Below are 26,675 nucleotides of genomic sequence, written 5' to 3' on the forward strand. Positions count from 1 at the left end.
TCATTAACAAACAAAAAGTCCAGCACAATGCCTTGAAAGCTTCTGGCCATATTATGAAATCGCCTATCTCACGTGCTCAAGCACTCGTATCTCTCAGTTGTGGCGAAAATGAAATGCAGCCAGCGCCGCACATTCCCGTAAATATTTAGAAACGAGATGGCAGAGATAAGGTATTTACAGTGCAAAGGATCTACGCTTCAAGCGCGAATGCACAGCCGACTCGAAAGGCACCGACTAAACGCGGACTTGCACATCAGTCCGTTTAGCTCGGTCCTAGATTAGGTTATTTTTACCATTAATACAGCAGGCTCTAAGTCGTTCTACCCTACTCTCAGATAAGCAGGGTGACTGAAACGATACTGGCAAACCAAAACCTCCCGTCAGACCATGTAAAGAAATTCATTTGAAGAGCGGCTCGAGCGCGCGATCACTGACGACTGCCGGCGTTACAGGTATCGTCAACAAACGACCCTAGAAACCGGTGTTTTCACTTTTATCCTGTGTACTCACCCTAGACGATGAGCCACGGTTGAAGTCTTTCCTCTCTAGATTCGCAATCCAATGCTGTCGTACGATCTTGTTCTTCTCTCCTTGCGGAAATCTATGCATCGAAAAAGGCCTTGTACACGCACAACCTTCGTGAAGTTGAGGCCCATGCGTTTCGCAAACAGATGTATTCCATGCCTTCAAATCTGCGTCGCAGTTCCTACAACCGAACACTAGACACGTCTTGCTTCTGATTTTCCACATTTTTGCCGCAAAGCATACAGGATACAGCAGCGAGGTCAACACCCCGTATACGCACTCGCTGCAGTCGCCTGCTATCCAGAAGGCCACTTATGTCGCGACAGCGGCGGCGCCGCTAGTGTCGACTAGGCGAACTGCTCTCTGTAAACGGTCTATAAGAGCGGCTCTCGTGCAGGGCTATCCACTTGATTCTCGCTGTTCGGTTCAGCCTCTGCGTTTAAGTTCATATATTCCCTCTTTTCAAGCACGTATTCAAATGGCTTCAGTTTTATTATAATCAGGTTTTTGTGTGACGTTTTACTGACTTATTTCTCCTATTTCCAGGACGGATCCCACAGCGAAAGAGGGCATGAAAATATGGTGGTGCGGGAAAGGAAGGCTGAAGCACGGAGCCACAGTCCCGGCAGCCTCGGCCTTGTGACACCACTGTGACAGAGCGCAGAAACCAATTTTTCATTGGGACAATGCAAATGTCTCACTGCAGCGTTTTAACGCGTGGTTTGGTACAACCACGTTTAGCCTGCAATGCCTTATCAGCAACCCAAAGTGACAGGGGGCCAAGACAGAGACAGCGCCGCCCCAAGAAACTTGCTCGAAATAGAAAGCACGAGTGAAGACCGTCCTACAGATATATTACCGTGCAACCTCGACGCAACTGAGTCGCAGGGGCTCCTGATTTTTTCTTGATAATTGTGTCTTCGTAATATAGATGCCTAACCTTGTTTGCAGCTGCTGCATGCCAACGGGACTACCTGCCACTGTGTAAACCGTCGACAACATAGGCAACATTTCAGTTGCCGCTAATGTGCGTTGCCGGCCATTTAAAGAGCGCACCGAGACCCCACCTCGGTCCAAATATACGTTCCCCAATCGAATATGTTCGCCATGTCAACGCGCGTCTTAGGCTTCCGCAACCCGCATGGGCTTTACAGCCGGGAACGCAGGTCTTGGTGGAAGTATATCGTGGAAGAGAGGCTGACCGGGTTAAAATTTGTAGCGCCGTTTTCTAGGGGCTGGAGACGATATGGGCGCTGTAAAAAAAGGGCGTGCAGAAGACATTTGCGGCGAGATCCCGTTTGGGTTGGCTTCACCGCGGAGCTCACAAGCACGAGGGCCACAAAACTTCTAGACTTGTGAAGAATGCGTTGTGGGATGCACTGGAATCCCTCCTCATCCCCCGCGCCGGAGTCAGGAGACCACGTGGGCGCGACACCAGGAATGTGGGGAGAAGGCACTCCTGCTACTCTGCTCGTTCCCAACATTGAGGTGACGTCACGACAGCGCACTGGCGACTTAGAAAAGGGCTGTATTCCTGAGCTCGTGAGCAACGTATTGCTCCTAGTTCGGCAATGCCCGAGGGGATAAAAAGATGAGCTCGCGGCGCGGAAGCCCTCTCTTTCTGCTGGCCTCAACCTGACCTGCCCCGAGGGGCCCCTTTGCTTCCGGCCGCCGACAACGACTCTGTGAGCTACCGTACGTCTGTTTTATCAGATGGAACATTCTTCCGCAGTGTGCTTTGCCTCGCGTTAGGACAATAAACTATTTCCTAGCGTGCCCTGCCCTTGCCTATTCGTTCGAACCTGCCGTAGCTGCTACTGTGCACCACGGGTTGGAGAAACGTGCCGCGTACGAGAAACGCCTGCTTTCGTGTAGCTGGCACGGAAGTGCGCCTTACCGGCCGGCTGGACACCGAGTTACTCCACAGGGTACGCCAGACCGAAAACATTATATACGGCTGCCTTCCGGTCAATGGAAACTGTTTTACGATTTAGTTTGCCGCCGCTCAGCGCTGTGAAACCACCGTGACGTCGATACCGTCAAGGTCAGCGAGCGCATTTCTAAGCTTCGAGAACGGAAACTGAACTGAACATGAAGCAAGTGAAGCAGATCACGCTTGAGGGAACGGTGTAAAGCGAGACGAAGAAGACTGGGAGAAGAAGAAGTTGCCACATCGAATGGGTGTGGAAGTTTTGGGCGCAACTGCAAATTGGCTTAATGAGCATGAAATCGCCTCTGGAGGTTGTTGGGCATGCATTGTAGCTTGTAATTGGACAATTTTGTGTAATAAAAACTAGATAATAAACACATTGTCTTCTAAAGTAGCTTCAAAGGGAATATCTATTCACTTGTTATATACATTATTTCTTAATAGTGAGGTTACAATTTTCTTTGTATTTGCGGATTTTGGGCTTACTTTGTCTAACCTCAATCATTAAAATTCATTTTTTTTGCCGCCCGTATATATTTCTCCTGCCTAGTTTAAAGCGTTGCAGTGCCTACCTTACCAGCTTCAAGCTGCTGCAAGTTTGTGTCTTTTTCTTGGCAGTCCTTTTCAAGCGAGTGGGCCATATGAGTAATATTTCATTGTGGCTCCAAAAGAACAGTCACGTGACAAGGCGAGCAGAAAAAAGCTGCCTGTCCGAGCAAGTAGAGAAAGTTTCTATAGAAATACGCAGATTGCTATCAATAAAATTATCTTCATCTTAGGTTGCAGAACCTTCGAACATTGCAGCGTAAAGCGTTATTTACGAGTTCAAATATTGTTGATTTTTTTTATATATTTAGGAGCTGATTGCACTCCAATTTATAATGTGTATTCCTATTTTTTTTCAATTATTCGTGTTTATCTGTGTATACTGATGAACCGGAAAGCACGCCTAGGTGTAGAATTGTTTCGTGCATCGAGGAATGCCAGGTGATCGAAACTTATCTCATGACAAGCCTTTATATGTTGCATATCATGCATATTTAGGCGTGCGGGGCCCGCGAAATGCTATCTTTACTGAGGCCATAGTTTATAAATTCGCAAGTTCCAGTAGTAAAAGATACGTTCAAACTTATCTTTCTCTGTTTATTCCTTACAACTGCATACACGTTGATCGAGTTTCATTTTCATATTTGGCGTGCCGCTGTGAATATGAAGTTGGCTTACCGGTGGAGGTTAATATGGATGCCAAGGAAGAACATACTTCGCGGGAAAGAAACGTTGACGGGTCAAAAGTGACCCATTCACCCCGGGTAGTGGTCACCAATGCACAGGCAGTAAAGGGGCTGTGCTTACCTGGCAGCTTGGCCTGCTTGTCTGGCGCGCCTCGCCAGGGATGAAGTTGGCGCAGCGACCTCGTCCTCGTTTCCTACGCTCGTTGCGATGTCAGCGTGCAGCTGCCCGCGGGCAATGCGGCCACCCCGAAGCCTGCACAACATGGATACGCAAAATTCTGTGACCCTTAAGGTGTACTAGGTATACGACTTCCATCAATGTTTCTAGATATGGTTAAGTTCAAAGCCCTTAGCGATTAATTCTTCCATCGTTGGGAAAGACACTTCTCAAGACAAGATACACACCGAACACTGATCGATCCTGCACAAAACCCTTGATATATTATGCGGAAATAAAACAGGGTCGCCAAGAGACTTTTGTTTGTAAGATTAAATATCTTCGCTGTTCTTCAAGCAGTGGCGATTATGCTGCTTTCACGTTTCAACTTGTATTCTCTCGCTTCTCGTGCTTAGTTTCGACGCATACTCCGCCCAACGGAACTACATTAAATCACAGCATTCGTGGGGTTACTGTTTGTGACATTCACACGTATGGTGTGGATCACAGCCTCACGTCCTGACCGCAAATTGCGTGCTGCCACATTGCACAACTGATGTGCACCGCATTTGAAGCCTTTCAAGCATTTCAGCATTTCAAGTGTTGATCACGGCACCAGGTCCTAGCCACTATGTGCTTGTCACTCCTGATGAACAGGGTTTCAAGTGTAGGGCATTAATCTTGAAAACACCAATGGCGGAAAAGCTGGTCACCTGACAATAGCAAATGACGCATGAACTATTAAACAGGCGGCAGGAGCAAAACAAGGCAATTATCAAACTCACTCTCTCTACCAAGGAGAAAGAAAGCTGTGCTTCGGCGTCGGAACGTGGTGGATACCAACCGCGTGTTATGGACGTTTACTCTTCATTCCAGATGAAGGGTCCCAGCATTAAAAGTGCCCTTCTGCTTATTAAGGGCAATGGCTGGAAGTTCGTTTCCGGCGCTCCACCGAGTAGCGCGGCTGCGGTGTCATCACAATGGTCAGACCTTCCTCGTAAGCGCCGTGTGGCAAGCGAGAATGCGTGTTCTCAGTCCATGACTTTTTTCAATGGCACTGCTGCGCTATCGAGAATGAAATGGCTTCGTTGGCTTGATATTTAATTTCCAGGGTCTTTACTGGCAGTCAAATTTCACCACCAGCCCGCTGCGGCACCATCCCCGCCCCGAGGCTTTAACTGATAACTCATGACACCATTCCAGTTTCGAATCCATACTCGTGCAACGGAAAGGGAGTCATTTGGCCGGGACATACTACGTCGCATTCATTGAGATCAGGTGGTAGGCGCAGGGTGGGCACCTGCAAGCCAGTCATGCCCTGCTGCGTAGTCGTTGATCCCTACCGAAGTCCAGCTCGCAATCTTATCTGGACCTCAAGAGTGCCAGTCGAGAACAGGAGATCATCTTGCACCGCCACAAGCGTATGCATGCCGACCACGACGGGATTACAGAAACCTCGGTCTGGCACCACATCCTTGGCATTAGAGGCCACAAATGGCATCTGTTTAGTTTCTACCATTTGCCGTCATAGTTAGGCATCCTCTGTTCCTTCAACGCCCCATTATCATGCCTTCATGTTTTATAAGCCTGTGCACATACTGTGCGCGCATCGAGTCTGAATTTACCACCTCCAACCTGGCATAAAACCACGCAAAAAGGATGCCCAGCCTTTTCTTGCGCTTTCTTTCACATTATGCGATTGCTTCAGTGACTGTCTTCCATAGAGACAGAAAAATAAAATGAATAAAATGCACCCACATGAGTACATCGGGATCCGCTGACGAGGAATTTTTCACTTAAAGGAAAATTTTTATTTTCAATTCATGAATTTATGAATGAATTTATGAAGGTAGTTTAGAGAGAGTCGGTCCCCACTTACTATACAGCAAAATTTCGGTGTCTAAAGGAAGTTAAAGTGCGGAAGATAGCCGGGGCTTAATATGGCGGTGACATTGAAATTCCTGCAGAAGCGACACTTGAAGAAATCTGTCAGAAATTGCAAAGTCCCATTCGGGCAGATAGGCGAATGACGATGACGAGATTAGACCCAAACAGCACATGTAATTGGCCCAGTATTGGAATCGTATTCGCAAAGGCCACCCCTACGAAGGACCAGAGTGAAACCACCCTTTGGCAATATTGGGCCGATTACCTGTGCTGCTTGGGGAAGAAGCGGCGGGTATCTCCGTAGCACCATTTGGACCACTATTCATGTAAAGCTGGACATTTAAAAAGCAAGCGCTACATGAGTCCCGACATTGCTGAGCCTTTTTGAAAAGTGCATTCACCGCCAGTGCTCCCAAGGGAATATGAAGCTCGTCGCAGATAATCCATAATATTTTGCAAGGCGCAAGCCTTATATGGCTTAAACACAGAGCCCTGCGCTTGTCCTGGAAAAGTGGTACCAAAACCCTCGTGACCTTGTGACGTCATCAGCAAAGTAAAATGAAATTCCTCCGAAAATGCGGGGAGTTGAACCAAGGAGATTGCGAAGCGAGCACGTAACCAATCGGCCATCGGCCAATTTGCCATTCAGCGAATAAAGCTAAACCTAGCACGTGCGTTGGCTTACGACGTCATGCTAATACGTACGTGTGTCTTTATAAAGGGAGGGGAAAATTTAAATTAAAAATATTGCGTTTGCCTTCAAAGCACACAAGTAGTCTAAAGTTTGGTTTATAGTTTATAGGGGTTTAACGTCACAAAGCGACACAGGTCATGAGAGACGCCGTAGTGAAGGGCTCGGGAATTTCGACCACCTAGGTTTCTTTAACGTGCACTGACATCGCACAGCACACGGGTCACTATAATTTTGCCTCCATCGAAATTCGACCACCGCGGCCGTGTTCGAATCCGCGTCTTTCGGGCCAGCAGCCGAGCGCCATAACCAAACAGCCAACGCGGCGCCTAAACAAGTAACTAAAACTATAGGCCATCCTCCGAAACGATCGTTGCAACTATAAGCACTAGAGAATAGGCGCTGGTCAAAGATGTTGCTATGAGATAAAGCATAATGGACTACGGTCTTTCCTTGCGCTGATCATTCCATTTTATTATTTGCGCTCCACTCGTCTCTCCTGCCGGTTGCGAGCTGTACTGTGCTCAGCTCGGCCATTTCAAACACTGGATACTGACAACTTCTTTTTTTTCTGAATGTCTTCCAAGCAAGCATGCCAAACAGCGTCCTGTTCGTAGCTGTCCTGATGTAGCACAGAAATATGAAACCTCGCTCCACAAAAAGCGAGCAGCGAAGAATCCAGGTACCTGACTTGAGGAGCACAGAATCCGAAGAACGCGCAGAAAACAACGATAAGTGCATAATTTTTCACATTGCAGCCTTTTTTTTACACGGCAGTATTAATCAATACGTAGATGTCTTGTTATATCCTTTAAAGCAGTCTTATAGGGGGCGTTCAAAATCAGGCTTTCAGGAAGGAACGTTGAGCGGTACACTAAAGCTGTTGTTGTAGGTAAGTCAGGTATCCACGTAGAGACAATAAGTGAGAGAATAATTTTGGACGATCGCGTATTTGACTAAAATCAGTTGACAAGCATTTTAGGTACTGTATATAGCAAGCACACAAGTTGATATCAAAAGCATAGACGTGCTGGTATTGTACTTTTGCATTCGCTACAATGCTAGCACGCCGAGGTATTTGCCGCCGAACTTCAAGCTTTAAGTAGAAGACTGTGTGAGTTGGTATGTACTCATTCAAAAAATAGCGCAAATAAGACAAGGACGACGGAAGCAAACGACAGCACGAGCGCTGGTTTATCCGCGTAGCTGCGCATGCAAGGCGGCTGCGATCGGCACAAATCTCTTCGCGGTGTTTTATATCGTCGAAAGCCTTGCATAGTTGCAAAATGTGCTTACATGTTTCGCAGATATATTTGCGAAGATATTTAATTTATTCTAGTGAAAAAGAAAGAGGTCTTTGCAGAGAAATTCTAAATGCGTGTAAGATGCGCAGGCCCTCGACACTATTCCGAATCATTCCACCACAATAATTCTAACACTGTGGCTTCCACTATAGCGGAAAATATGAGGCCGGTTGAAGTCTGGCGCGTGAAGGATACTTTTAAGACTTTCGTCTCGCTTCTGCTTTTCTTTAGTATTCGGTGTCATGCTTTGAACACAACAATATTTGAAGAGGGAAGTGAAATGAAACGCTGATGAAAAAAAGTAGCCGTTTTTCGCCCAGAAAGGAGCAGCGCCCAGCGCGTGTCATGCAGATGCCTTGAGTGGCAAGACATGCTTACCGGCCCCTGCGGCCCTCTGGTCTGCGCGCGGGGAGGCCGCGAGATCCGCCTGGAGCAGCTGCTCCCTTCAGCGAGTCTTCAAGCCCGCCTGCCGGCTCGGCACCGGACTCAGCCGGCGCCTCTCGTCCTGGCCGGGCTCCCCTGCATGGTATACGGAGTGCTGTAGCGCGTCATACTAGCACATCTATAGGGTGTCTGCACATGTCTGCAGCGACCACTGCGAAGAGGCAGTTGCCCTCTCTTCGGAAGAGGCTTCATTGCAGTCAACGGCTGCATGAAGACAGAAAGAAAATTATTTTCAGGTCTGTTTCTACACACCACTGTTAAGAAGAGGGGGGGGGGGGGGGGGGGGGCACGTGAGTAACAAATGCTAAGTGAAAGTTAAAAAACATTCTACTTGAATAGGCGGAATCATGCTCACAAACAAAATACGCGTAACAAAGTTTTAGTTGATGTTCTATAGTTCTGTGGGAAACAGTGTTCCACGTATGTTAAATATGAGGGTAAAATAACAATGAACTGGACACAGAATAGCTGCAAGGTATGATCAAACTGCCCCTCGCGGCCATCGCTGTAAACCTGTTGTCGGCGCCATGCAGCTTGAGGATGGAGAGAGGCGGAAAGCGTTATAAAGGACCAGAGCGAAGCGGCGACACGGACGACCACGGCGGTGAGGCCGAGGAGACGAGTGGCCGCCAGGATCGCCCGGAGAAAGGCACTTCCTGATAGGCAGGGCGTGCCACTCACTGCTTTTGGCGTCGCAGCGCTTGAATGAGCCTAGGAAATGGATCTTGGTGGCAATATATCGTAGACGACAGATGCGACCTGTTCACAATGTAATACCCCTGCCACACGGGCACTTTCGATCCTCATTGAGCTCGATCTGCATCGAGATTTTCGAGTACGCTCGAAACATCCGGTGCTACATGGGCATTTTCAATGCTCATTGAGAAGTTTCTCTCATGTGTGTTAGGTGGCGCCAAATGTTCCGCCGACAGCCATAACATGGCTATGTCCGGCAACACTGTGCAGTCGGGGGCAGCGGCAGCCAAATCCGTAGCCAAATCGGTACATTGCGTATCTGCGCCAGGTTTTTGTGGCGCACCTCTGCTGCTGTGCGATGCAACCCGAGGGCCCGCAACGCCTCCGCGATTTCTGCATAGTCTGCGGCGTTTCTCTTCTGGCACCGCAAATTATTTAGGCGGTCCTGCCAGCAGTCGATGAGAGCGGCTGTCTCGCGCTCGCTCCACAGTTTCCGCTCCGACGAGCAGGAGGACGCCATCTTTGTTTACACTGACGGCGAAGCTTGGAGCGTGGTGTAGAGATTGTTTTCAAATGTTTGCATATAAGCAGGCATAGTACCTGAAAAATGTGCTGTTACATTTTAATCAATTACAACAACAATTGTGGTTTGGTTTTGTTAATTTGTGTTTATTTTTATAGCTTCATGAGAGCGAGAGTGTTCTCGATTGTGCTTGGAACCTCAAGCACTCTTGAGGAATCGGCATCGAGTCAAGCAGGATCGAGCTCGATTGCGCTTGAAAGTGGCCGTGTGACAACCGTCGATCTGCATTGAGTTCGATGAGCATTGACTCAATGAGGATCGAAAGTGCCCGTGTGACAGGGGTATTAAACTCCGTTGTCTAGGTGCAGGAGACGATACAGGCGGCATTAAAAAAGGGCACGCGGCGGCGATGTCGGGATTACATCTCGGCGAGCTTCTTCCGCACAGCTCACATGTACGCCGGCCACAACACTTCTTCGCATGACGGCGTTGTCTTCTGGAGAATGGGAATGCCAGACCGAAAGCTCAGACGATGGCTGCCTTGCGGTCAATGGAAACTGTTAAACGCTTGCCACTTTCGCCGCTGGCCCTTAGATCACCGGGATATCGATACCTTGAAAACTGCAAGCGCACCGCCACGGTGCTTTATTTCTGCGACCATGGCACCATTCGGAACCCTTACAAATCGCCTTAGTCCGCGCGAAACGGCCAGTAAAGTTTGTCGGTGGTTCGCTGTATCCCGTTTCAGGAGAATTGCACTTCATAACAACGAGATGTTCAATAAATGGCCTTCTAAAGGACCTTCCCATGGAAATGGCTATTCATTCATTCAGTGCACTGCGTCATTTTTCAACGTTTGGTGACAGTGGAGGAGGCTCTGATGTGCCACGAAGACCCTCAGTCTAAAATGTAGTCCATGCAGTGGAAGTACGAGGCTTCCTCTACTCCTAAAACGCCTAGGGCTGAACAGTCTGCTGGATAACTCATGACAACTTTCAGGGGCAATACTGAATTTATGCTTTTAGAATCCATACCACAGACGACTATTGTAACACGAAGGGCCCTTACAGTCGCTGCTTTGGAAGAGGCCATCAAAGAGATGAGGCCATGAAAGCTCTGAGCGGGCGAGCTGCTTCTTGATGACGACGCGCCACTGTAAAAGCAAAAGCTCGCTGCCAAGAAGCAATGGGGATCAGAGCAGCTAAATCACCGACCCTGCAGTCAAGGTCTTTTATTATTGGCTTCCTGGAACCACTGGCGGGGCCAACTATGTTCAAACGATGAAGATGTCAAGCACACAATGACGGCGATGTTTGAAGAGTAGCCAAAAGCCTTTTTTTTAGTGGGATAAATAAAAGAGTGCGAAGTGCACTGAATTGTCGGGGGCTAAGTTGAAAATAAATAATGCTTGTTTTTATAAGTAGTTTCATCCTTGCTCCTTCGAAGAAAACACTGAACGCTCCCTTCTGTCGCGAACAAGGAACTACCGCGCAGCGCCGGCAGTCCTCTTGCTTCCCTTGCCGAGAGGCCAAATGACTCCCTCCGTCAGGCTGACACGGTGAACTGTGCCGCACCAAACCGTGAACGAAAACTGAAATTGCCAAATCTTTTGTTCTGTAAGCTTGCTACAAGTTATTTAGCATTCTTGAAATAAACAGTTAGCAAATCAGCAGCTTAATCAAGGATATATATAGTTTGTCAATAACATTTACCCTGGTGTTCCAAACGTCCTTAGATGTTTGCGCTAATGACCGTCATGAAACGAGGAAGTGTAAAATGTTTATATAAATAGAAATTTCTCTGTGACTCCTGCCGTTTTGTGGTTAATGTATCTATTTGCGAATTTTTCTTCTGTTTCTCAATTATGTGTTTGGCCGTTTTTTTCCAGTGAAACGAAACGAGGCCTGAGTTCACGATGCTTTTTTGTAGGCTCGTGTGGAAGGAAGTATCCGGACGCCCAAAAACCTTCCATTATCGCTTGACACAACGTGCATGTTTAAGTATGGTACTTTAATCGTTCAGTAAAACTTTTTTGGCATGTAGTTCGCACTCGACTCTTTTCAAATACTGCTCGATCATCCTGCGAAATGCCCTCGATGTTCCGCGTACCAGTTAAAAGCATGATCGAGTGATTTTGTTATAACTGCAGTACACCACCCGGCAAACACGCGAAAAGCGCGCATGCGCGTTGTCATTTTTTTAATAGGTGGCTTTCACGCTCATGGTGCCATTTACATCACACCGTCCTGACAGCTGACACCGTGCCTGTCACATTGTGCACCAGACGTAAGCTGCTCAAGCGTATAACGTGGGTCCACAAAGCAGCAATCGTGAGTAGCTAGTCATCTGGCAGTATGAGTAACACGGCCTTGTTGAATTAAATCCAGGTGGATGAAGCTGCAGGTAAGCACTCAAGTCCCGTGCTCTGTGGCCTGTTTGTTTATTTTATTATTTTTTTCAACTGGGGCAAGGAGTAGGGGGAGGGCGTTCGCCACTGATATCCGCGTGATAAAAACGAAAAACAAAACAAAATGAAAAGACACATCAGGTGGCATTCAGAGTCGAGAGGGCAAGTGGGGAACCAATTCCTCTTCTGCAACTAATGAAAGCATGCTCTAAACATCCGCGAGTGCTGCGAAGTTGGCGGATAAGGAACATAACTCAGCGGGTTTCATGTAGGCGGCGTGGCGCCAAAGGCAGTGGCAGTCCTTGCTTACCTCGCTGCTCCGGCCCTTCTTCCTTGGCGAGCACGATTTCCTCGCGAGCCATCAGGGTTGCTGCTGCTGGACGCCTCCTCCTCGGATTCTCCGTTGCCCCTGTCACATGGTCAGTAACTCTGTGATCGTTGCTGTATGACATCGACAGGCGCAATGAATGGGTGCATAACGTACAACGACTTGTGTCTAACGAGATTTCTTAGCTTTGCATTTATGATCACGAACACTGCGTAAAAGCAGCCTCCGAAAACATATCGGTATTTTGCAGCAGCTTTTTTAGCGATTCATAACTACATTGTACCTGTCACTAACGCAATACCCACAGTCTGTGACCTTAGTTTAAAACAGTAAAAGTAGTGTGAAGAATTGTCGGGGGGATCTGATATCGAATGACGGATTGACGATTCGCAGTGATCCACAAGGATAAATCAGGAATATATTGTGAAAAAATACGGCCCAGGACATTCCTAATTAAAAGTCAAAAGCACCACTCTTTGAGTATTGCGCGATATTCAAATGATTCAAGTCTACACAAGCTGTAGGTAAGGCATGTCGAGCGTTTTTGCCCTAGCAATTAAATATAGAGACGTAAACGAGAATTAAAGTTCAGGCTATTTTTCACAGCACCGGAGGAGTGCCGAGATGATCGATGTGACTTCACGGACGGTAAAATTTCAAATTCCCACTGCCGTAAACCACACCCTTCTGTGCGTCATTTCATGGGTGCTGCCAAGCAATGCCTGGCAGGCTTCGTCTTCGTTGCCGCTGGTTTTCCTCCTTGAACGCAAGCGTTTATATTGCTGGAAATGTGCCTGGATCGTTCATGACGTCATCATACACACTCCACTTGGCGCTTTGCTCTGCGTAGAAGCTTGAAGGCTTCCGCGATTTCAATCGGCGATTACGTCACCATTTCAAATGCTAGCCCTAAAAGACTTCGCATATTTCACTTGCATGTAAAGTATGCGAAGTAAAGTAAAGCATCTTAAAGGCTCTTAAACTCGTCTAATTCTAGAACCTCTGCAATTGCGCTTCGGGATTTTCTCGGACATTTTGAATTTGCAGTAACATCACAGTCCTCTGAGTATCCACTCTTCACAATATCAAACCGGTTTTCATAAAAATGATCGAATATAGCTTGGAGCTGCGAAAACCGAAAACCTAGACTCAGTCCGCGGCAAGGTACGGATCGTGTGATGCAGCGATGGCATCACAAGTTTCACTAGAGTAACACTCTGTACACGCGTTGAATGACTGAAGTAGTGAATGCAAACGATGAGTCCTTCCATAAAATTCCTGAGACGACCTAGTACAAGCCTAAAAATTTTGTTAGTCAAGAGAGAAGTGATCATTAAAGTGCAGAGAATATTTTTGGCATCGAAAATGCTGTGTTTCCCGTAAATACCATCAGATCTCAGGCCACGGGAAAGGGAAGCTTTGACATAGATTCGCGCCGGAATAAAACGACGCATGTCTGAAAAACTTGGTAGTAGTTATGAAGAACGAGAGGAAAACCTACGACATATATTTCATAAAATATGATAACCTTGAAAACCTTCCAGAGCTCCAGAGCAAGAGAGGAACGCTAGCATTGCCCGAAGAAACAACTTCACTGACATGTAACGAGGTTTCCAAGCGTGTCCAGAGAAAGTCTTGATTTTTGCTGTGTCGCTGTCTGTGCCGCAGTCTTGCCCGCTTCTGTTCTTCGAGCTAGGCAGCATACAACGTCTCTCTGTCTGTTTTCTAGGCTTGGACAGCCTATGTCAACAGCCGCTTTTTTAAAAATTAAGCAGCGTGCTCTGATTCCATTGACGCTTTTTATGCTTTATGTGCCGCCACGTTTTGCCGCTCCTCCTTCATGTAATGGGCAGTGCGCTAAGCGTTCTTCGCTGCTTTTGGAATCTGACGTACCTTATAGGACTCGCCCGCTCCTCATCAGCCTTCGTGATGAGTTTGGCTGCTTTCGCCCCCTTCCGTTTTCGTGTGCGGCTGCATAAAGCTCACATTTTCGAAGCAGTCGGATGTTTCTGTTGGTTCAGACAACTGGCTCCACTGCATAGCCACGGCAGCGCTAAATCCAAGCCTTTGAGCGGACGACAAATTAGGAAGAGGCCATTTACAAGATATGCTTCAGAGGCTACCATCTAGGACCCACCTCCTGAGAAGCTGTGGCGTTGACCTTGCGGTCTATGGCATCGGGAAACGAAAATTCTTCCTTGCCTCTGCTTGGAATCCGCTTGAACTGAAGTTGTCTTCCTGCTCTCTACCATTCTGGCCAAAAAGTCCGGAATTTTTTGCAGCCAAGATCGGCTCTATGCAAGCACTGCTCACGGCTGATAACCGCCGCAATTTGCGGGGATAGGAGCTAAAATAATCTCGTGCTTAAGACTCTCCGCTTGAAGTCGACATAATCGTATTCAAAACATCCACGAACAAACGTTTACAGCAAGAGCTGTATTTGCGACTTCCCCCGGTGCTGACGCGTCTGTTCGCTCACACCGATCACGTGACCATCCTCCGCACCTGCCTTAGGCTACCTACGTCGTTTTCATGTGGGGTGGGCTCTCACTCGTCATCACGCGACTACCATCTGCACGCATCGAGATCCTCACGCTTCCGCAAACTGTCGTCATCTGGTTGCACGCGCGCTCGTAAGAAGCCGCCAAAATTTTTGAAGTGGCTCTCGGACGCTGCACGTATCCGGGAGCCGAGGGCCAGCACACGGGCGGCGAGTTCAGCACTGGGAAAACGCGGTAGATGCTGCCTGAAAACATCCTCAAGTCTACGCCTACTTTGCGACGCGGGTAGCATGGCCAGACCGGGGATGGGACGAGGATGATCGGAGACAGGGTAACGAGGACTGCAACGAAAACTTTATACAGATATTTACACTATGTACACGTGCAGCAACTGAGAGTGCTTCTCAGTGAAATAGTCTCGATGTGAGGAAGCTACTTGATGTGAGGGACACCTCGCCAGGAGCGCAAGCTCCTCGGCCGTACTGTGCGCCGAGTTTTATAAGGTTTTTCTTTCCTGAAATCTCTAGATGGAGGCCGGGTTTGCTGAGGAAAGCGTGCCCAAGTTCACTGTGGCAGATCATGCACTCTCTCCCCAGGGGACACGCCCCTGTCACGTGTTGAGCTTAAGAGGAGGGTGCCCTCCACGTCGGGCAGACCCAGGAATTTCCAGGAGTGGCCTTACCATGGTTTGCAGGTGGTCGCAGGTGTTTCTTATGAGTGCATGGGCCCGGCTGTCAGCTTCCCTTTGGGAGACGAATGCCGATGTTAAAACATTATGATTGGACCCTGCTGATCCCTGGTTCTTCTCGACACGGTCAATTATGCTGACAGAGCTGCGTCAGCGGCTTTCAAGAAAGGCCAGCTGGCGCCGTTGTCGAGGATGAGACAGGCATTGACCCCGTAGCGCTTCCTGGTACTCATTGGCAGCCGGTGGGGGACCCCGCTGCAGGTGCGATCGAGGGAACCCTTTCCTTTTTTCCCCCGACAAAGACATCCGGTATGCGGCCGTCGCGAGGTTGTCCGCTTTGTTTACGATTCTCAGTTGTCTCTTGCTCCGGCCCTCGTGGCCAGAAGCACGATCATAACACCACACATTCCAAAGAAAAAAAAAACCTTTGCGCCATGCTGTGTAGCTCGAGGGACGAGCGTTCTCGCACTGCCGAAGACACGGATAGTGTGCGCCTGCGTAGGCGTCAATCGGGAAAGGCGCGGCAGCAGTCTTCAAGCGCAAAAAATCTGAGGAAACATCACTTCTAGCTTGTGCGGCTGCCCCATGGAAAATTAGTGTGGGAATGCTAAGTTCTGAAGTCCACTCTAGGACAAAGGCGTCTCAATTCCACCTCCAACACGCGTTTGGCTCGTGATAGCCTTAGTTCTTTATGCACCATGAAACAAAACACAGCAAAAACGTCACCTCCAACTACACCTGTCTTGGGTCAGGTGCGGTCACCTTACCCTAGCAAGTTTTCTTAGCTCATCATTTCACCTTTCTTAAGGGTCATTCGACATCAAAAATAATCTTCAAAGAATAAAATCATTCATGTCAATCCTTCTCATTAAATTGGTGTAGAAATCTTGATTCAGAAGTCTTTTGTAAAACGCTGTTCAATTTATTTTACAAAATTTCACTTTGCCAGGGTAGAAGGAGATCATGCAATGGAGGCAGTAGTAGTAGTCCTGGTTGTGAGGCCCGTGGGGCTAGTAGTCGGGATCGCAGAAGTTAATTGGGGCTCACCGTTCTACAAAAGATATAACGATGCGTAAACGGCACTGCCATGACAAGAGGAGTTGTATGCGGAAGCCACGTATGCGAAAGTCACCTATGAATGTCACGGTGACATGCCAGTCACGGTAGTCCAGAGAAATGGTTCATTGCGGGCATGTCGATGAGAGTGGGGTTGAAGCGCTCTGTGAAGCCGTTCGTTTCGGGGTGATAGGCAGCGGTAGCTTATGTTTTGTCGAGCAGGAACGGAGAATGTCGTCGACAACTTTGGGTAGAAAACAGCAGCCGTGTTCGGTAAGAAGTCCGCGGGGGGCACCATGACGGCGGATGAGGTCGTACAGGAGGAAGCTGGCAAAACCAATAGCAGTACTGATGGTTAGTGCCCGCGTGATTGTGTAGCCGCTAGCATAGCCCGTAATAATTACAACCCATTTGTTGCCGAAGAGAGGCTCAGAAAATGGGCCCAAAAGGTCTATGCCGATACGATAGAAAGTTTCGAGGAGCATGTCAATAGGTTTGAGCATGCCCGCTGAGAGAACGACAAGGCGTTCCCGGCGCTGGCACTGGTCCCAGCTACCAACAAATGGGCATACAGAAAGGTAAAGGAGAGGCCAAAAGAAGCGACGACGCTCACGGGCGAAAGTACGCGTTGCAACCAGATGACCAGCAGTGCGAAGACTATGGAGCTCTTTGAGGACATCAGTGCGAAGGTTTTTGGGCACAACGAGAAGGAGGTCGGAGCTGTCGGGCTAAGGCTTCTGTGGCATCAAGTGTCATTATTCAGCACAAACCGAGGAGCAAAATTAGAAGAGAAGGAGGAAGAGGAGGAGGAGGCGGTCGCAAATAGAGAACATCTCGGAATACTGTCGCTGCTCTTCGCCGAAGCGAACAACAGCAGAGAACGAGAACAGACCAGCGCCGCAGTCACTGCCAGAACGGTGAAAAAGTTTAACGAGGTATTGAGAGAGTCAGTCGGCATCTATGTGTCGCTGTGACCGTAACCTTCTCGGCGTAAAGCCTAACGACCTAGCCGGCCTGTAGGATCCTTCAGGGCAGATGGCCAGAAGAGCGCATGATGGTACGTAACAACCGTTAAACGGTGGCTGTACAAATACGGGCGAAATTTCCGAAAGGCTCAGTTGGTTTTCCCCTTGGGTCTTATAAAGACAAACACGTTGATGATGATGGCCGTAAAATGCTTGACGCCTTGCAGAATAGATACTGCTCAATCACGAAGCACGAGGCCTCTTCCGGAATGTTTAACTCTTTATTAACATTAATAACAGCAGAAAGAAAGATACAAGCAAGGAAAAACTTATAATACATTTGACTGACTTGTAGTGTGAGCAGACGAAACCACCCCTCGGTCCCACCAAAAAAGCTTGCTTTAAAGGGGCTCTAGAACACCTTCCTAGGAGAGCACATTGACTAGTTTAAAAGAAAGACAGCAGCGGGCTGCACCCCAAGCATGGCACCGAAGGCCACATCTCCCGGAGAGACAGGGAGGGACTGAACATAACGGCCGAACGAAAGGTCCCCTCTTCGGCTGGCGGCGGCCGCCCGAGCGAAACCGGGAAAAGCGTCGCCGCGAGCACTCTCGAAGGCATGACGTGTACGCAGCCGCTGTGACTTAGAGACGGATTACATCGCCCGCGTGAATACCCCTTTTACTGGTCGCTATCTACCCACGTCCAGGGGTCGAAGCCGAGGTTGACCCTTCCCGTGTTTGGGGAAACCTCCGCTCGCCGGCTCGCCTGTCCCGTCCCCCAGAGACACCAAGGCGGCAAGCAAGCAATAAACGAAAAGGAATCCCCTGGCCCACACTATAAGCACTCTCGTTGTGTGATTGAGCAATTGCCATCTGATGTAGAGAGGAGGCGGGTGGCGTAGACGATGGCATGGCCAGATCCAGACTGCCGCTGAGAAACCACAGCACCGATTCCGTGGCCGCTAGCGTGAGTGCAGACTTCAGAGGGGCGGCCACACACAACTGGGGCAAGTTTGTCAAGGTGGTGAGCTTCGAGATCAGCGCGGCAAGGGCGCTTGCTTGGACCGGTCCTCTGGAGAAAATCATATCATTTCCTTTTTGAGCAGATCACCGAGGAGCGGGTGATGTCGGCAAAACCTGGCACGAATCGACGGAAGTATGAGCAGAACCCCAGGGCGCTCCGCACGGCTTTGAAGGAATGCGGCACCGGGAAGTCTTTCTCGGTTCGGATCGGACTGCATAAGGGTGAAAACCCGTAGCGTCGACGACGTGGCCCAAGACTGTGATCGGGCGACGCGCAAAATGACCTTTATAGAAGCTTAACTGCAGGCCTGCATTACGAAAAAATGAAAGAATCTTGGAATGGTCATCGAGGGGAGAGGAAAAGCTGGGAGAGAATACAATGAAATCGTCAAGATAGCAGAAGCACATGGACCACTTGCATCTGTGCAGCAGGGCGTCCATCATAGCCTCCGCACAGTGGTCAGAAAGCGCTGCGGAGCAGCACCGCTTTCAGTGCCGCCGTGGCAGGTATGATGATGCTGGGTAGGCGAAAGTGCTCGACACACTACCTGCTCCACCCAAGTCCTCGCTTCGTTTTGTTAACGACCGCCGTCCGTACTCTTGTGTTGCATCACGCGCTGTGCTTTACAGTGCGACGAATACCCTTTTTCTGGTTTCATGCCCACTAAAGGCTATAGCAAAATGTTCTTCACGCCGCTCAGAAGGGCTCAGTTCAGTTGCGTTTTATTTTGTTGCGGAAATTCACTCTTTGGTATCAGTGGAACGTACGACTCCAATGAGTGGTGCATACCATGGTTGCTATGGGATTATTATGCTGTATGAAGCAAGTCAGATACCATTGATGTCTTGAAGGCTTTTTGGCTGCATAGACTCGGCTAACTATTGCAACTGACATGCGTTTCAGTTGCGCTTTTTTGTATACGTTCGCGAGGTGCTTAGGGTAGATGCTTGTTGACTAATTTGGCACAAATTCGCAGCCATCGTTCTGAATACAAAATGAGGCAAAATAAACCTACTACAGATAATTTGCACTAGAGCGAGTGATCCGCATGGCGCGCAACACAGGCGAACACAAAAGTTTATTGGACATGGAGATCTTAAAAAAAGCGTGATCGTTTGGCACTCGATCTAAGCATGCAGCTCAAGTGCAGACTTCATGCAGCCACATACTGGAGAGTGTTCTTTGCACTTTCCTGCGCGACCTGCACAGCGCACCCCTCAAGGCCTGGCCGCGCCTCCAGCAGGGAAGAAAATCCAGCTATTTCGCGATTTCGACGTTCAGAAAACTTCTGCTGGCATCAGTACGTGCTATTGGCAGCAAAGCTTACTGGGTGCCAGTTCTTGGATAAAAAACAAGTTGCAGCGCTGCCTCTCAACCCAGTCGCTTGGTAATAATACCAATAGATGTACACATCCCGTCATACATTCGTGCGTTTTTGGCGATATGCTTGCGTGACAATGCTGAAATCTTCCCCCATTCCTCGAATTCCGATAACTCCCGATTCAGGCAGTACGTACGGGTGCCCACAAATGTTTTCCGAATGCCAAAATCGCGAAAAAACTGAATTTTTTTGCTACATAGAGGCGCAACCAGACATTCAGAAGTGTATTGTTCACGTCGCGTGAAAAAGTACGGAGCAAATCCATCAATTCATCATTGCATGCTCATACTGGTCAGAAATTAAGCCTTCTTGTAAATGTTTTGTTTTTTTTGTTCCGAAAACTTTTGTGGACACCTGTACGTGTTTCAGATAACCACAAATGTCAAAGAAACTAAAGCGCGGCGAGATGCCGCACAAACGAGAAAAGTGCAGTTAGACGCCCGCAAATAGAAAGCAGCTCTAGCGCTATCAAAATTCTAAATGCACGTCGCAGGAAATGTAACGTGTACGTAATTTGAGTATGTAGCTTTAAATGCATGGCACTACGGCTGATGTTGAACGCGACATAGGTTGTCGACTTGCTGCCCGGACTGCTACAATCCACTTCTCGGTCGTGCAGCCTACACGAACGCTTGGACATTTTGATGCCAAGCTTCCTGTCCAGCTGTGATAATTCTGGATGAAGCATAACCGGCAGTTGTGTAATTTCCTTCCTGAAATTTCTCAGATCATTTTGTCTTGTACTCGCCATCGTAGCATTGCCGTGAAAGCATCTGAAGGCATTATGCAGCACTTGGCGCTTCCCCTCTGGATTCGTGAAAGTTGCAATGGTGGCGCAGGGTTTGTGACGAAACTTGCCGGCGCGTTGATTTGGTCAAAAGGCGTAACTATCAGCTGACACGACCCATCAGGTGCCACAAACGCTGTCTTCTCAAGGGTTTGGTTATCAATTGCTATCTGCCAACAGCTGGAGCGAAGATCTATGGAGGAGAAGGACTTCGCACCGTAGAGGCAATCGAAGGCGTCGTCGATTCGCTGGTGGGGGTACACACCCTTTTAAAGCGAGAGCTTTACTACGCCAGCCAGCAAGCCATTTCGGCATGTCGTATGCCGTACATCGGCTGCGGCTTTGCCTAGCAACGCCGCAGCCGCACTCCAACAGATGGCGCCGGCGTCGACGCCGCTGCCGTCGCCGCTCGCTCCACCAGATGTGCTCCGCTGGGGTAGAGGGAGAGGAGGTGTCGCCTCGCGGGGGTATATATATATATATATATATTATATATATATATATATATATATATATATATATATATATATATATATATATATATATATATATATATATATATATATATATATATTAGCAGACAAGTTAAGGGAAATGAGGGACTCGTTTGACAAATACATGAAGGAAGCCAACAGTCACCGAAACCAAGGTGCAATGGGGAATGTTTTGTGTTTTTTTTTAATTTATAGTGCGGATTAGTGGGAGAAAAATACTTCAATTAAGCTTTGATTTTGAAATGAAACTACTTATAAAGCAGCAGAAAAAACAACCATGCCGCCGGTGGGATCCGAACCCACGACCTCCGAATATCGCGTCCGGTGCTCTTACCAACTGAGCTACGGCGACGGCTGTCCAATCTGCTGCTCTCGTGGGTATTTATGTTTATTGTGTGTAAGCGAACCTTTGAGAGTGTTTCCCAGCGCCACTCTCATCCATAGCGGCGGACGTAGCACGTCCTGAAATACCGCGAGTGTGACGTGGAACGTCATCTAACGGCGAGGGCGGCCACTGTGCGAGAGCCCTCTTATGCTACCTATGGCATCAAGACTGCCAGAACCGAGACCCTCGTTAAGCTATTAGCAGACAAGTTAAGGGGAAAAAAACAGAAAACATTCCCCATTGCACCTTGGTTTCGGTGACTGTTGGCTTTATATATATATATATATATATATATATATATATATATATATATATATATATATATATATATATATATATATAGAGTGTACGGTAGTCGTTATGGAGAGCGCGAAAGAGACTCAACAACAATAGAACGAAGCGAGGAAGAGGCAACGCCCTAAAGAGACTCCAGAAGAACGCGCCGCACGAGTCGAGAAGCGTCGTAATGAAGATTCGTCTAGAAGTCGTGCCCCTTCCCAGAGTGACTCTTCAACTGCGGAAGAGACCGGTTTGAATTCTCGAGAGCGTCGGAATGAGACGCTGCGTAGACGACGTGCCGAGAAAACGAATATTTCGCAATTCAACTAGGATTAACCAGAGCTAAGCCAACGCCAATTTTTCGGTGATATTATTCAGGTGGCAATAATAAACACAAAAACTCCATGAGTCATTAATTCTTTTTCTTCACAAGGACGACTGGCGGGGCATGGAGACTGTGGGAGGGTTCGATAATGTTCTTAGCAAGCATTTTTGTAACCTCGGCGTTTATGACCTGTCGCTCTGCGTGCGAGACTCGGTAAGGTCGACGACGGATAGGAGACGCATTCGCGGTGTCCATGCAGTGCTTCACAGAGAGGGCGAGCTTGGCCCCGCGGGATGTTAATGAGATCAAAAATATCTGAAGAGATTCTAAAATGTACCGAAGTTGGCCAATTTTGGCAGGACGGAGATCGGAGGCCATCACGGTCGTAAAGGCGTCCGTCGAAGGATAGGGTGCCTGATGATAGGCTGCGTGATCGCGAACAAGGGCGGTGTCTGACGCAGCGACTTGGCACAGAGCGAAGGAAGCCTATCGTGGCAACGAAAATTCCGGACGCGAAACTTGAGGAGAGAAGCCGGAGTTTTAAAAAAGCAGAGAGTGCGTTTGCCTTGACGGTGGCAATGGTATATATAGGTAGCATGGTACTGGTGAGCATTAAGGCAGGGTGCCACCTGTTATAGGTACTAACGCGTTCGTAGAGGCTGAGCCAGTCTTCCTCAGCGGCGCCACCAGTGCTCGCTTAGAGTAGCTGCGTCCATCCTTAGGCCAGCCACTTTTGGTTTTATCGCTGGGATAGGCGCAATGTCGCTGAGCATCTTTAAAATGTAAGCACTGATTTGTCTCCTACTAACGGCAAACTACAAATTTCTGAGCAATAAAGCGCCTACCAGCGACAGATAAAAAGCTGCTTATGAATTATTCGAAGAAAATGGGTGATAAGTATAATATCTGACTTGTTCCTCTCCCCAAACAAGGTGAAATAGTAACAGCCAGTTTTCACTCAAAAATTTGCAAGATTTGTTCCAATTTTACCGGCTAACGTCAGATAAAATTTCATTAAAAAAACTGGAAAATGTGTTCGCAATGAAAATAAAGTTGTTCATTAAAAACTAATGACGGTACTTTATTCATACTGATAATATTATTAAACAGTCAACTCCTAAAGTTCTGTATGCAGACGTAGAGTTTTAATTAGGTAGTTACGCGACGGAACAAAAGTCTTAAAGAGCGTAAATATTTTTCGCGCCCTGAAGACACCGCGCGAAACGGTTTGAGCACATCTTTTCAACATACCACGAATGGCAGCGCGCCAGTGAGAGTACACATGGCGCGCCAAATTCGGGCTGCCGGATTCGCAACCAATGCGCCCCAGTGGTTGAAGTCCTACTGCACCGTATGAGGTCGCACAAGGTCGACCCTCCATTAAAGGGACGCTAAGGTCACCTCCGTCAATTTTTTTTCTTGTCTAGCAAAAAATCCGATAATTCGTGGCTTTGCCGGGCAGCGAAAGATGCATGTATTGCGAAAAGGCTTGGATTTGAAGTTGAAAAGATTTGCCCGCTGCTCTGATTCAAACCCGAAAAATGACGTAAACTGACGTAAACATGGAGTCCATAACTTCTGGCGGCGAGCAGTGCGACCTAGCAGAGGCTGAAACGAAAATTACCGCCGGCCGGACGTTGAAAGCACGTATCAGCCGTCGCTGCTGTCGCTTCGTGCACGTTTGAGCCAGCGCTGCAAAAGTTCCCGTCTCGATCCTCTGACAAAGGATCGAGGATTTTTTTGAGGGCCAAGGTGGCCGGATTAGCTGGATAACAAATATGTCCTAGCGCCGATGACTCCCCAATGTAGGCAGCAAGAAAAGCTACCGGTGTGACAGCTGTCATCGCCTAGCTACCGTCATGACCTACGAGTTCAGACTGGTACGTACGGAATTATATAAATTCTGTAATAATAGTCCCCTTATAACTTCTTATGCCGCCCAGCGTCTTGGTACGTTGACGGTGCGTTTGCTAAATTGGAGGCTTGTGCAACGTTACCCAGCCACAGGTGTTTTCTTCGTTGTAGGTGCATACCATGACAAGAACTTCTTCTGAGGAGCACTGGGCACTTGCAGCTCCGCACTTAAAAACTGCGGCACGTCAACAATGAAACAAGGCGGGCACGCAAAGCGCACAGCCACGAAGCACCAAAACATACCGAAACCCAGCTGGCAGCTGGTGGCGGCGAAAAGTATAGGTTTCTTTCGGCTTCCAACATTCAGGTTGCCTTTTTTCCGTACTCCTAGTTCAATATAAGTGCACTAGCTGTTTCAGCACAAAACTTACTTGATTACTGAAACGTGTAACCAGAGTCCTGGTAACCCTCATGCACGTTTGTCAGCCTCAGATATGCGTGCTGTTTTTCGGGTATTTCCTCTTCTAGTTTGTACGCGCTTTATTGGGCTCTGGCTACAATGCCTGTTTTTTGGTTCTTGCTCTGTTTATACCTCATAAGAGCTTTGTTTTCAGTAAAGGCGGTCTTTTGTGGTTTGGAGATGGTATTCTGTCGATACAAGACAACGTCAATTCCTCCTCAGTTTCATTTTAAAGGCTTTCCCGCACACAGCGTGACAGGAAAGTTCCTAAATAACCTATAATTTAAGAAAAATTGGCATTTGCAGTTTTTTTCAGATCGCCTATATATTTCCAATTGAATCCTATTCCGTAAATCCAGCTGTTTTAATGTTGCTAATTATCGTCAACAGGTGATTTCCGAAAATGCGGCGTGCGATAGACCTGCGTTCGTCTGAAGTGACTGCCGGCAACGTTGTTTTATGGAAATTCCTATCACTTGCACCAGCTATTTTACTTGTTTAATACATTGGTACCCGTTAGTTCAGATTCACTGAATATCATGCGCAGGAAGAGGGGAGATAAGGCAAAGGTAAATGTGCATCTTGAGGCCGAAGGAAGTGCGCTTACTTTTCGGCTGTTGGCTGCCCGGTTGGTATAAAAGCTGTTGACATCGGCAGCGCCGCGAAACACTTTGCAATAATTTGATGGACGCTGAAATCTGGTACATTGAAAAAAAGATCAAGAAAGCAATAGGTTAACCTCCTCCTCATTCACAAACTTTAAAAAATCAGCGAAAATGCGAGCACTTTCTGGAGAGCAATGGCTGCTGGCAGTCCACGCAGATTCGCTTAAAATATCGCACTCCGACAAAATTTTCCACCTCTGCACGTTCAACGAGCTGACGGAAATCATGCCACAATGTCATCATATGTGAGCAGAAATATGCCAGCAATATGGTTGTCTCTGGTAAAAGCCAACTGACTATACGAGGCACAGATGCAAGACGAGGAAACAGTTGCGATGTTGTTAGCCCGGGCTAGCGTTCCGTCAGACGATGCGTTCTTCAACGTCTTGGCAGCGTTTATTTCTCTCTATGGTTTTAAGAAAAGTCACCGTGAGTCTTGAGTCCCGCGTAGGGATCGGTCAGTCTTCTAAATTTTCGAATATCGAAAAAAAATCCTACTATTCCATTCACTAAAAGGATCAAATAGTGCATTTTTAATTGTTTAGCAACCGAACCGAATGTGTTGTGATGTTAATGAATACTCTTTGAATAGTTGCTACAAGGGTCAATGCAGCATGACGTAGCTATTCGACGACTGTTTCAAAAACAGGGCCCACTCCGGCGCCGCGCTGCATGGTGTCGCGATCGATGTGCGCGGGATCAAGTGTTCAGCGCCATGACGCGATTCGTTCGATTCGCGCCATTCATAATGCAAATACATGGTCCACAGGATTGGGAGGCATAGTAGGGTTCAGGCAGTTTCAGCGTGCAATGCTTTATTGTCCGATCTCGGAGGTCACGGCTGATACGTAGCTGTCTCCCTCTCTCATGTGCTAAAATAGGGTGCTAGCTTATTTTCTGGCAACATCAGTAGTAAAACGTTCTTTTCTTATACACATAAAATGACGGTCATAGAGTTAATATACTCGTTTCATGTTACGTACCCTTCAGTGCAACTCTACTCGTATTCGATTCAGCGGGAAAGAAATATTATCTTTGTTCTATACGGTTTTGAAAAGTACTATTCACACACTTGTGTAGTTCTGTGGAATCGCTGAAGAGTGTAGAGAAAACAGTAACCCGCCGGCGTTACCGGTTTCGTGATTAAGCTCCTTTGGTCTGTTGTTAGTGGCTATTTATTAATCAAATAACAATGGAAGGAAAAGATATTGCTAGCCGCGGCATCTGCCATCGAAACCTGAAGCACCTGAGCTGCAACTAGCAAGAATGAAAGGACAGGGAGAGGACAGAGAAAGGGAAAGAAGGGGGAGCGATAGTGAGAAAGGATAGGGCTGCTTTTATCTGCCGAAATTTTGTCCATTTGCCGGCGCTCGGGCTCGTCGCATCTTGAATGCGTTTAATCGCAAGCACCGGTTCCCAAACTATTCCCGCTAGAAAAGGGGTCCCCTGAAAGGATTCAGCGGTTTCTTATGTTCGGATGTTCTACTGCTGAGCACATGTTCAGTGGCCTGATTTCGGCCACAGACGCCTACGATGCAGCCGAAACGCTAACATACCCGTGTACTGATATCGGTAGACACGAAAAAGACCAAACTTTCTGAATACGAAGCGCCTCATAGCCCAGGTATAATTCAGGATCGTTCGAATTTATTAATGCTGTAATAAAAATTAGCGCCTCATTTTCT

General features: G+C 47.8%; 1 protein-coding gene across 1 annotated transcript in view; it reads right to left on the bottom strand.

Moving 5' to 3' along the window:
* The window catches only part of LOC144129665 (uncharacterized), a 59,157-nt gene that overhangs the window by 672 nt on the left and 31,810 nt on the right, over positions 1-26,675 (bottom strand). Inside the window, exons 5-9 of the mRNA XM_077663796.1 lie at positions 24,933-25,023; positions 12,107-12,205; positions 8,105-8,245; positions 3,809-3,940; positions 511-601 (exon numbers count right to left, since the gene is read on the bottom strand). Of these exons, the coding sequence (XP_077519922.1) occupies positions 511-601; positions 3,809-3,940; positions 8,105-8,245; positions 12,107-12,205; positions 24,933-25,023 (554 nt within the window). The remainder of the gene's footprint in view (positions 1-510; positions 602-3,808; positions 3,941-8,104; positions 8,246-12,106; positions 12,206-24,932; positions 25,024-26,675) is intronic.

Source organism: Amblyomma americanum, chromosome 1 (assembly GCF_052857255.1).
Source record: "Amblyomma americanum isolate KBUSLIRL-KWMA chromosome 1, ASM5285725v1, whole genome shotgun sequence".
Classification (NCBI taxonomy): domain Eukaryota; kingdom Metazoa; phylum Arthropoda; class Arachnida; order Ixodida; family Ixodidae; genus Amblyomma; species Amblyomma americanum.